The sequence below is a fragment of the Salvia hispanica genome, chromosome 2 (genome assembly GCF_029641045.1).
Source record: "Salvia hispanica isolate PSC_SH4W2 chromosome 2, Shi_PSC_v1, whole genome shotgun sequence".
In the NCBI taxonomy this organism is placed as follows: Eukaryota; Viridiplantae; Streptophyta; class Magnoliopsida; order Lamiales; family Lamiaceae; genus Salvia; species Salvia hispanica.
This window is the reverse complement of record NC_142693.1, coordinates 15,211,592-15,223,902: the sequence shown is the minus strand read 5'-3', so window position 1 is coordinate 15,223,902 and position 12,311 is coordinate 15,211,592. Positions and strand designations below refer to the sequence as shown.

General features: G+C 30.6%; 1 protein-coding gene across 1 annotated transcript; it reads left to right on the top strand.

Moving 5' to 3' along the window:
• The first annotated feature begins 2,645 nt into the window (after positions 1–2,645).
• On the top strand, positions 2,646–3,993 carry LOC125200735 (homeobox-leucine zipper protein HAT22). Its single transcript, XM_048098485.2, has 3 exons — positions 2,646–3,146; positions 3,237–3,316; positions 3,413–3,993. Exons 1-3 carry the CDS (start codon positions 2,724–2,726, stop codon positions 3,696–3,698), a joined length of 789 nt encoding a protein of 262 aa, XP_047954442.1. The 5' UTR covers positions 2,646–2,723; the 3' UTR covers positions 3,699–3,993.
• Positions 3,994–12,311: the final 8,318 nt, after the last annotated feature.

The following is a 12,311-nucleotide window of genomic DNA, read 5'->3' as shown; positions in this document are numbered from 1 at the left end:
ACGCAAAACTAATTTCTAATGCCGAATTATCGAACTAACAAATACTCTATCCTACGTAAATAGACTGAATTTCTTTTTTCGTCTATCTCATAGAAATAGTCCAAATCTATTTATATGGAAACATTTTTCCCTTCTCTTTTATTTTATCACTTGTGGGTCTCATCATCCACTACATTATTTCAACTGTATTTTTTTTCTCATTCTCTATTATTATACCAATACACATTGAAGCAAGTGTCATCCCCAATTAGCCTATTTTTATGAGACAGAGGAAGTAGTTCATTATTCAATCATTTTTTTTTCATTTTAGAAAGAATGAAGTATAAAATGAACTAAAACAAATAGAAAATAAATAAATGTTCTAAAATGAACTAAAACAAAATACAAATAAAGAGTTCAGCGACTCGGCGCTAGAAATTAGTTCGACATTGATTATAATCTCATATACTCCCTCTGTCCCAAGGAAGATGATCCCTATTTTAGGCGGCACGAGTTTTTATATAACTTTATTTTTTGTATTAAGTGGAGAGGGTAAAGTAAGAGAGAGAAAATAAAATAGAGATAAAAATGTGTCCAATTTTAATATTAAGTCATCATTAGTATAAATTAAAAAGAAAAGTGGGTTAACTTCGTATTGATTGAATAATACATATGTGCATAGTTTGTCTTAAATTAGTAGTATTTAAAAAATGGGGAGTATAGTTGGAAGGAGAGAACGGAAAAATAGAGTGCAGACAATAATTGCTATATAGTGAGTTGAGAGAGGATTAGAGTAATTGATGATTAAGTGGTGGCCTAACTTTACTTATGAGCATAGCCGACAAGGAATTATATAATGTGTTTGCAATCCTACAGATTAGTAGGCCCCACTCCCCATCACCGTTCTAGTTAAGCAAAGATCCTCCTTGTGTTCATGAATCATATTCCCATCAAACCCAGCCCTACCTGATTTAAATAAAATAACCATTTTTTATCCTGAAAAATCTAGACTCATTAAATTGAGCAGCCAATTTGTAGTCATGAATTCAAACCACCCGAAAAGCAAAGTAAAAGTTCTACTTTTTTTTTTATATTGAATTAATTCACTATTTATGATTGTGGAAAATACATTCCATCCCTGTGGAAGACAAAAGGAGGAAGAGTTTAGTCAGCACAAGTAACATCAGAACCCTAATTCCGACTAATCAAAACAAACATGGTGTGAGAGACATGTCATGTGGTCTGCTCTTTAACAGTAAATATTAGTAAAACTAATACTCCTCATTTCCATTATCAACATTCAACACTACCTTTTCAAAATCATTTTATTTGACTTTCCTCCCTAAACACATTATCGCATCTTCCATATTCACCGCTAAATTCAAAGATAAACCGCTCCCAAATAGTGATAATTGGTTGCTTTATCTTCACCAAATTCAAGCCGCTAAAAGCGTTATCCTCAAAATTAATGTTCACACAAAGTGCCCAATCATTATTGCAAATCTACACCCGTTTCTTTCCACTATTATTCTTTAGAATATATTTATTTGCTTCAAATATGAGTCATAATATGACTAGTCATAATAATCATACTATTCATTATTTAATATTTACATAATACTAGTGATATATTTAAATTAGTACATTAATTCAATTATCTTATTATAATACTTCTAGATTTCCATTTTATTTTGTGCACAAAAATTAGTTTCATACTAGTATTGAAAATGGAAAGTTCCCCATAAACACAATTACTTTTACTGGTACGGTACAGTATTTTTTTCACAGAATCACTGTAATCGAAAACAACACATCTTCTTATATTTCTTACTTAATTCTTTGTTCATCTATCTATTTTATTGTCTTTTTTAAGTTATTCTCTTATAACTTAACTCACTTAAACAATTTTCTTAAGTTCCGTGTTTAAAAAAATAACAATTTGACGAAAGGAGTATTAATTATATCGTCTCAGTTGTAACCAATATTACTTTATCCATTTTTTCTTTTTCTTTTTCCTTTATATTTTATTAATTTTCATTAAAACTTGTATTGATGAAAGCCTGGAAAGACTAAAATTTTATGAATTTAGTTATCAAATACTTTGTGACTTAGTAGAATTATGGTTGTAACGAAAAAAGGCGGTGGATGACATAGTTATAGTGGGGATGGCCGAATGTCAAATCGCATATTGGTAGAGAGAGAGAGAGGGAAGGGGTAAAAGAGAATGAAAAGTAAAGTAAAAAAAAAAGGATTGGGTTTGGGCGTGGTAATGGGTGGCGAAAGGGGCGGAGAGAATGATTCTGTTCAAGTGTGTTCCCTATTTCCATGTGAAACCACGTCATGCCTTCTTTTGATGGATTCTTGACTTGTGAGTGTTTTAGTTTCCTCGTTGTTGATCATCGGATAACAATAAGTGGGGTTCATTTGGTCAACCATGTGTGTATGTATGTGTAATACTCCATCATAGGCAATAGCAAGAGAGAGAAATCAAAGAATCAATGATAAAGATAGATACAATCATAGAGATAGAGTGAGTGACTTTTCACCATTTCCTCTCACACAAAATTCCCTTCCTCACTTATTCCCTGTGTTGATTAATAATCATACAACTCACCCACCCACCCACCCACCCACCGTTCCTCCCATTACAAAACCACCCTCTCCTTCTCCCATTCCTCATTTCAATTCCACACACACAACCACACAACACGCTTTTCTTCTCTCTATACTCTGTTTTTTTTTTAATGGGTTATGACGATTTATGCAACACGGGCCTCGTTTTGGGGCTGGGATTCTCCTCATCCACCGCCAAAAAGCCCTCCAAAAACCTCGATTATTCTACCAAAACCGCCCAGCCATCACTGACCCTCGGCCTCTCCGGCGAGACCTACGATCTGATCCTGAAAAAATCCGATTCCGGAGGAATATTCAACGATCGTCACTCCGCCGACCTCTACAGGCAGGACAGCGCCGCCTCGTCCTTCTCCAACGTCAGCGTGAAGAGAGAGAGGGAGATCGGGAGCGAGGAGGTCGAGATCGAGAGAGTCTCCTCCAGAGCTAGCGATGAAGACGACGATGGCGCCAATGGCCGGAAGAAACTCAGGCTCACCAAAGCGCAGTCGGCTCTTCTCGAGGAAAGCTTCAAGCAGCACAGCACTCTCAATCCTGTAATTCCTCATCTCTCTCACTAATTTATTCAAACACCTTGATCTCATCATCTCCTCTCCTGATTTTGATGATTTTGTTGATTTGATCAGAAACAAAAGCAGGATCTAGCTCGTGAATTGAAGCTCAGGCCGCGACAGGTCGAGGTGTGGTTCCAGAATCGCAGAGCCAGGTTCGATCCTCGAATTATCCCCAATTTCAATCGGTGACCTAATTTCTTCATCAAATCGCTATTCAATTTTAAATTGATTAACATTTCAATCGACAGAACTAAGCTTAAGCAAACGGAAGTAGACTGCGAATTCCTGAAGAAATGCTGCGAGACGCTGACGGATGAGAACCGACGCCTGCAGAAGGAATTGCAGGAGCTGAAGGCGCTGAAATTAGCTCAGCCGCTTTACATGCAGCTGCCGGCGGCGACGCTCACCATGTGCCCTTCCTGTGAGAGGATCGGCGGCGCCGCTGCCGAAACCGCCGCCAAGAGCTCGTTTGTTATGGCGCCGACGAAGCCTCATTTTTATAATCCCTTCACAAATCCGTCGGCAGCTTGCTGATCGAATGAAAAAGGAGTAAAAAAAAAAAAAAAAAAAAAATTGGAAAACGGTAGTATATACGTGAAAAAAGATGGAAGCATTCCCACGACCCTGTTTTTATTCGGTTAAGGGCTTGTAGAAAAAGCAAGATATATATGTTCATCTAATTTACAGAAATTAGGAAATTACTAATCATGTTTTCTTTTAGTATTACTTTTTTTTTTCTTCCCCACCTCACTTGAGTGTGTGTAATAGTTGTAAATTGTACTAGTAATTTATTTTATTTAAGATATATTTGAAGGGATTATTGTTTTTATACTATTGTATGTAGCCTTTTTGTCCCACTTAGTTTTTTTTTTTTTTTTTTCCAATTATTGGTGTATGAATTGCTGATTAATTGAAAATTATATAAACGGTGAAGACAGGAATACAAAAAGGATTGGGTCACGTGGATTTGTTTTTGCACAATTAATTGCGATGAATGTTTGGGAATTGAGAGAAAGATTGGGCAGCATGCAGAAAGCAACGAGTGTATGGAGTCGTGTACGTACCCTAATAATTTGCTTGCACCATTTAATTCAACGTTACTTGGAAAATAAAATATTTGGATTAGCTTCATCTCATTCAACAAAATTAATTTAGATTAAAAGGTATACATAATACATGCAACTGATAATTATACTGAGATTCACTTTATAATTTATATTCATAGTCAGTCCCCTTAATTCAAAATATAATTGAATTTCCATAAAATTTACACTTGCAAGATAACAAGACCATTGACAAAAAAAATAGCTATAAATCCGGACAAAAATAGTTTTGTGTGAATAGAAAGAATAAATATAATTATAATAAACTAGAAAAATGAAAAGTAATTGAGGATTGGTGGGTCCGGGGCCACGTGATGTTTTTATTGTGTGATATCCCACCATAGACCAGAGTGATATGGGGCAATCTTTTTCCCGCTAACATGAAATTATGAAATCTGGGACGTCTATGTTTTTAGGTTGGATTGACCCCACTTAACCTCTTTCTTCTCTATTTTCCAAACATCTAATTATCTTCTTCCCTCGTATTATGGCACACGTATATAATATATTATGAATGATTAACTTTTAATCTACAATTAGAATTTCATTTCAGAAGTCCAAATTATATGTTCCTTCCACATATATATAATACTCTCTCTATCTGTCTCCTAATAGATGTCACACTTTTCTTTTAGTTTATCTTATAAAAGATGTTATATTTCCATTTTTCGAAAATATTTTCTCCCACATTAATATAAATATATTATTTTCTCTTTTTCACTTAACACAAAACATCACGTAAAATCGCATACCATTATCAAAATGTGTCATCTATTATGAGACGAAAGGAATACTAAAATTTCGGGTTTAATTTACAAGTTTAGGCGAGAATCTTTTGTTAGCAATTGTGATAGAAAGACTACACTTAAAAATGATACTGGTACATACACTTGAAAAAAAATATACTCCGTATATACACTTAAACTATTAGCATGGGTCAAATATAAACATATTGTTGCTATGTATGTGTGGGAACCACTTTAAATTGTTTTTCACACTTGAAAGTAATTTAGATAGTGATGTAGTTTTTGGTCTGAAATTCAAATCGGCCTCAATAATAGTAGTACTAATGTGGACACATCTATCTATATATACACGTATACTTTAGCTTAAATGAATTATGTGCAAATGCCAAATTGTACCACGATTTTGTTTATTACTTTTCTAATAAATTCCAAAAGAACTATTACTATTATTGACAATTGATTGTGCATACAGCAACTCCAAACTTTACAAATTAAAGTAGTCATGTACATCGGCGGACGCAGAAATTTTTGTCAGTAGGGATTTTACTTAGAAGTAGAACTATCAACGAGAAATTAAAAATAGTCTTGTGAACGGAACAACTTTAATGCGTATTAGTAACGCACCAGAGATAAGAAGAAACAGTGGGTAAAGACGTAAAGTGCATGAGGGAAGGAGAAAATTAGTGAAGAAATTTCATAAATAAAAATGACACTAATTTTTGTGGACATACCAAAATAAAAAATTAGACAATTTTTTGAAAATGAATGGAATGTTTTTTATGATAAAAATATGGAGTATATAGTAAAAATAAAACAAAATATTTTTGCATAATTGAACTATAAAAAAAGAGAGAAAATTTTATCTTATGGTTTAAAGTCACTAAGAAAACAAATTTTGAGTTTCCATGGATTATTGGCAAAGAAAATTGAAATAATAGTACTTAATAAATTATGATTCATGAAAAAGTTGTAGCGGTGAAGAAAATATACAATTTATTGAAATCATTAATTGGAAACTAAGTTAATAGATTGAAATTTTAGTTAACACTCCTAAATAAAAGTAAAGGTTTAACAAGAAATATATATTTTTTAAGAAATTCATATATTTCAAACAAATCATACTGAATTTAAGAAATTGCTGCACATATAATTTAAAAATCAACCGCCAATAAATGAACCAACATGTTTTAAAGTAGCACTACATCTTTACACATTTTACAAAGAAAATTTATAATAATATAATAGGAGTAATATTAATTGTTTTAGTATTAATTTATTTAATCATATCATCTTCTTTCTAAAACCAACTCGATATCAACCAATGGTCTTCATCTCATCCTCTCCAATTTTTGCTATCTTGATTGTTCAGCCCCTTCTCACCATGAAATTTCTGTTGATTTAGTCTTAAACGGCTTCAGTTTGGCAGGGCAGATGATACATTTCAAAATTTTTGAAAATCTTAACAATAGCAAAAAACTTGAAAAAAAAATTTGGGTAAGGCATTAAGCCCTCCCCTCCATGAACGCATGGGCGGACCCAACTCAATGAAATATTTTTTCTACTTTTTTTCTATTGATTTTTTTAAAAATTTAGTCAAATTTAGTGTAAAATCTAATGTAAAAGCCCCTACAAATTATTTAAATTACTTAAAAATATATATCAACTTAAAATTTAGAAATTTCAACCCCTATTAATATTTATTTATGTGTCTGCCCCTGCATGAACGTGTGTCTGTCCCTGGTTATGTATAGGATTTCAAAATAGGGTAAAGATTCAAATACATGCATCCCTTAATGTTCCCTTCTAAGATTAAATAAATTGCACCACTATGTTTAAGTACAAATAAATCATTAAAATAAAGATTTCCTGATATACATGCACGGCCATACCTATTGGTGCTTGAAAATTATTTTGTGCCATCTAATTAACCGTAATTAATTTCCATATCCAAAATGCTTTATTACTTATTTACTATAGTATTATAGAATAACAAATGTATTATATAACCTTAACATTAAATATTAGTAAATAAAAATCAAAGATTTATAGTATTTAAAATCCATGTTGGTACCATAATTACTCAAGAGGCTAATTTTGTACCATGAGAAGAATATATATGATGTATGTGTTTGAATTATTTTCATGTTATACGTTTGGACATTGTGACGAAAAGTGATTCAAAAAATTGATTATTATGGGAAATGATTTATTTTGTCTCTTCTTTTATTTGTTTTGTTTCTTTAGTAGTTAATCACGGAATGAACATGGAGTATAAAATTTCATAAAGGCAGTGGAAAATGCAAAGCAAAGGAACAATCATTATCAAGTGACTTTCGTGGAAACTACGAGTTTCAAATGTGACAACCAAATCATCATTGTTATCGTCACTTATCACCATGGGCGTCAAATAGTTTTTAAGGGAACCATCGACGTCACAATAAATTCAACCGAGCATGTATTTTTGTGACATAAACTTATCCTTCACATAGATTTTTTTTAGAATTTTGTGGGAGGAGTTCGAGTACGGGGAGAGTTAATCAATTTGTATATTGATTAATCGAAAATGTGCATGATATTTTATAAGAACTTTCAAGATTATAGTACATATGAAATTTAAGGTGATTGTATTTTAGTAATCAGTAAACGATGTTACTGATGGAATTTATTTGTCGTTAGTCACGCTGAATCCCGCTGCATTGGAAAAATGGCGAACAGGGGGGAGAGCAACGGGGGCTAGGTCGAAAAGGAAGAAGAAAATTATAGTATGCAAAATAACCGTCACAGGGTTAAAATTGGAATAGCACTCTGATTTTAATTTCGGTATTACTAGCGACAGTTAATACCTTGGTAATTAATATTCTCATTCTTTGGAATAATTATATTAATAAACCAACAACTCTATAGAAGACATCTATCCGTAGGTAACATTGGTTATTAAATTATCGACGACGGACGTCTGTCAGAATAATTTCAAAGATAGATTTTTTTTAAATTTTCATTGTTTAAAATATTTTCCGACGGCCCTATGTTGTCATTAAATTTTCCAATGGTGATATCCGTTGGTAAAAATTGGGTAAATTTGGCTCAACCCGTCACAAACGATATCGTAATTAGTCGGTAATTGTTGTATTTTTTGTACTCCAATTACGTACTCCACTTAATTAATCTATTACTATTATATCTAATTTACATTTATATCTAATTACAAACTCTATATATGCTCAAAATCATTGAAGTGGTAGTAGAGTGTTAGATTGTAACACTCTCAAAGATATAACATCCCTCTAATTAAGTAATTATTACCTAAACCCCATGCATATTAGTTTCAATGCTCATTTTAGGTCATCGATGACGTAATCCATCATTTTCCTGTTCTTTCCAGATCCAGACAAAGGATTGATTGCTTGCAATATTGATTAAACTGATGACAAGAAGAAGTCGAAGTATTTTGTTTGTAATTTCATAATCAAGAGTTGCAGAAGAGAAAGAAAACTAAAGTGAAGAATACATACACAAACACGATCAAATAAATTCAATTTTCCCAATTTCAAAATATAAAGGGAAAATGACCTATGAGAATGAAGAAAGGGCAGACAAGTGACAGCAAAAATAAGGGTTGTGTTGTGTGTGAATATTATTATTTGAAGTGGCGTTTAGTCTCATTTATTGAAATTATTAAAATTAATGAAATTGGATACGTAGTGTGTAGTAAGGAAAATAGAGGACAGGTGTCGAACGTCGAACGATTTGTCGGCGCATTGTCATGCCTTTTTAGAGTGGCTGACTCGACGCCACCTCTAATTTCATGTTTGGATTGAAAGTGATTTTTCGTAAGTTCCATATTTATAAGCAAAACATTTTATATCTATTAGAGTGGTTTATAGTTGATTAAGTTATTTAGATCGTCCTCGACTCATAAGATTGAAGTCCAATTCATTTACTAGCTAGGAACTTTCAAATTAAACAATCATATTGCTATAATTTACAAGTCCGAACCCAAACTCAAAACCTTTTCTTTTATCACTTTTCATACTTTGGGAATAATGCCTATATAATTTTCAATATTACTATTCAAACTGTTTATAATCCATATATTTTTAACAGATTATGTTTGCGTGTATCAATTTTGTGTGGTCATTTATATAAATATTATTACTAATAGAAACATAGCTTGATTAATGTATACTGTATAGTATATGAAAATATGGTAGTAATAATTTTTTTTTATTGTGTGTGTATTTATTTATAAATCGAATAATCGTATAATACATAATACGATTGAGATATACACTTAAAATAGACAACTCTAGAAAGATTCAATTATATAATAGAATCTTTTTTATTTTATTTTATTCATTTAAAATAAGAAGATATTTATTTTCTTTTTTATATCTATTTTGTTATTTTATCACCGTGATCATTTAGTGTATATGCACATGAAAAAACTTATAATAATAAAAAATGTATAATACTAATTTTGTTGAGAAGTTTTATTTTTAAATCAACTTCTTGTTTGAATAATTAGTTAAATTTTTTTATCTACTCCAATATCTTAGTTAACGTGTTATCCAAGAAGAAAGTTCCATTTTTTTTCTAAATTGTTTTTGTAATAATTGATGACAATTGTCATTTTTGTTTGAAACTAATACTCATTTAATAATTTAAATGTTCATGGCTAATTAAAAGCGCGGAACCTAGATGATTAAGTATAGGGCTGGGGAAAAATACCGAAAAAATGATATATCGCTCGTATCGTATTGAAAAAAATCGAAAAATTATCGAATTTTTGGTATATCGTAATTTTTGATACGATACAGTATCGTATCGTAAGTTTTCAATACGACAACGATATGAATTTCCTTATATCGCGATATATCGTTTTATATCGAATATACGATATATATCATATATATCGAAACATATTGAAATTCAATACATATTGAAGATTTATATTATAAATATATACAAATCCATTTAATTCATTCGTATATTTAGAAAATATATATATGAAATCCTAATAAGAACACTATTTATTTTATTGTGTTGAAGTTTTATTAATTTTTGTGCTATTTTGAAATATATTTTTCGATATACAGGTATTCGATACGATAACGATATTTATATTATCCATATTGAAAGTTCGATATATCGAAATTTGATAGCGATAACGTTTCATATCGATATTTTTGATACGAAACACGATACAACGTTTTCGATACGATATATCGTATCGATCCACCCCTATTTACGTATTTCCTAATACTATATTTTAGAGAATTGTGATCTATGCAAAATTGAATCTTACTGCAAAACACTAAGCTAAAAATATAAAGATCATTTTTAGATATAACTGAAATCATTGTAAGCATATTTTTAAGTCACCTTAGAAAGATGGCCTAAAATATTTTAAAAATGACATTCAAATCTGAATTTTATAAAATGAGCTAAAAACTATTCATAATGACATTCATATAAGATGTACAATAATAATTGACTATTATAGTAGATTGGAAAATCCTATAGTCAGATTATTTTGATCAAATCCTGTATTTAGATATGCATTTTGATATATTTTTTTCTATAAAGAAATCTGATTCAACATTTTGAGTTATTTTCTATAACGAAATCTGATCAAAATTTGATTTTTATATTAAGAGATCAACAATGCTTCACCGTCTACTTTATTTTAATTTAAACCATCAAATAGTACCGTCAGATTATGAAGGTAGTTAGTATGTATACACAAACTGTGTATGCGTAGATCCTAAATTAAAGAAAACCCTATTTGTTTTAGTAGAATACGTATACGTACATCAATAAATTTATTATATGACATAAATAATTAGCAACCAATATGATTAACAATCAATCATCAGCGCCATTATTTAATTCTTTATGGTACAATCACACGCACACCAATTATTGTTATAATTAGAAGATAATGCGTAACCAGACACTTCCCCAACAAGAAAATAGTGACATTTTAACTTTTATATATTTATAGATAATATCATCATGAAAAGAATATTAACAGAAACTCAACTATTTTTATAATTTTATATAGATCAATTCAATATGATGCTTTAAAATTTCTTTTATGAGTTATACAAATTTTAAATATAAAAATACTGCGCGTAAAACCTAATACATAGTACAGAAGTAGAGTCATTTCATTTGTTGCACTCGTTTTAGGAAAATAATTATAAATAATTTAAATAGAGAAATAGTAAAAGTAATAGAGAGAAATCTATATATAAGAATTAAGACTATTCTCTACATGGTGCTTTATTCACTTAACTATTTATTATAGTTATTTTTTAAAATAAGTGCAGAAAATGAAATGATTAAATAACGTGCCGGCCCTGATCATTATGTGATGTGTTCGAATACACGAGGTGTATATTACTCGTATTAAATAATAATAGAATTTGTAGTTTATCTTTTACAATTTTGGTGTCATATATGTACCTATTTTACCTACCACATATTCACTAGAATATTTATTAAATATGTCAATATTTATTGATTAGTTCTAGAAAACTTAAAACAAACGCAACTATTTTGATACTCCTTCCGTCCATGAATAGGAGTTCCGTTTTTCCATTTTGGTCCGTCCGTGAATAAAAGTTCCAGCTTATAATTATCATAAATGGTAAATAGACTCCACATTCCACTGAACCATTCCAATCATATATCATTTAAACTAATATACCTAAGTTAGACCCATATTCCACTAACTTTCTTCCATCCACTTTTCTTAACATTTCTTAAAACCCGTGTTGGAAAGAGATGAGACTCCTATTCGCAGACGGAGGGAGTACGTTCTTTTGCTTTTTGTAAGTCGGTTTTATTTTGTGGTACTCTATTTGTTCCTAGAAAATATGAACATTTGGTTTGACACATATTTTAATGCATAATTTAAAAGGTTAGAGAGAGATAGAGATAATTTTTTTCAAAAATATTAATAGTAATGAGTCTCACCTCGTTAGAAAGAAAGAAGTATCAAAATTAGAATATTCATACCTTTTAGGTATGAATTAAAAGAGAAAGAGTTTATACTTTTCAGGGTTAGATGAGTATTAAATATAAATTTAATGTGAATCGGTTAATAAATCGTTATTAATAGTAATTTTTATTAACTCATAAAGTTAATTTTGTTCTAATGCTCAAACTTAATTTTATGTATAATGTACATTTATTACTTTGCTGTTGGAATAACATTATTTTCGGTTTTAAGTGCGTCTAAATGTTCAGACTTCAGATACTCTGTCAATTTGATTTAGCAAAATTGTCACTCT

Coding starts and splice junctions, on each gene's coding strand:
- LOC125200735 (XM_048098485.2), top strand. CDS start 2,724: ATGGGTTATGACGATTTATGCAACACGGGCCTCGTTTTGGGGCTGGGA. Junction 3,147..3,236: donor AGCACAGCACTCTCAATCCT/GTAATTCCTCAT, acceptor TGATTTGATCAG/AAACAAAAGCAGGATCTAGC. Junction 3,317..3,412: donor TTCCAGAATCGCAGAGCCAG/GTTCGATCCTCG, acceptor TTCAATCGACAG/AACTAAGCTTAAGCAAACGG.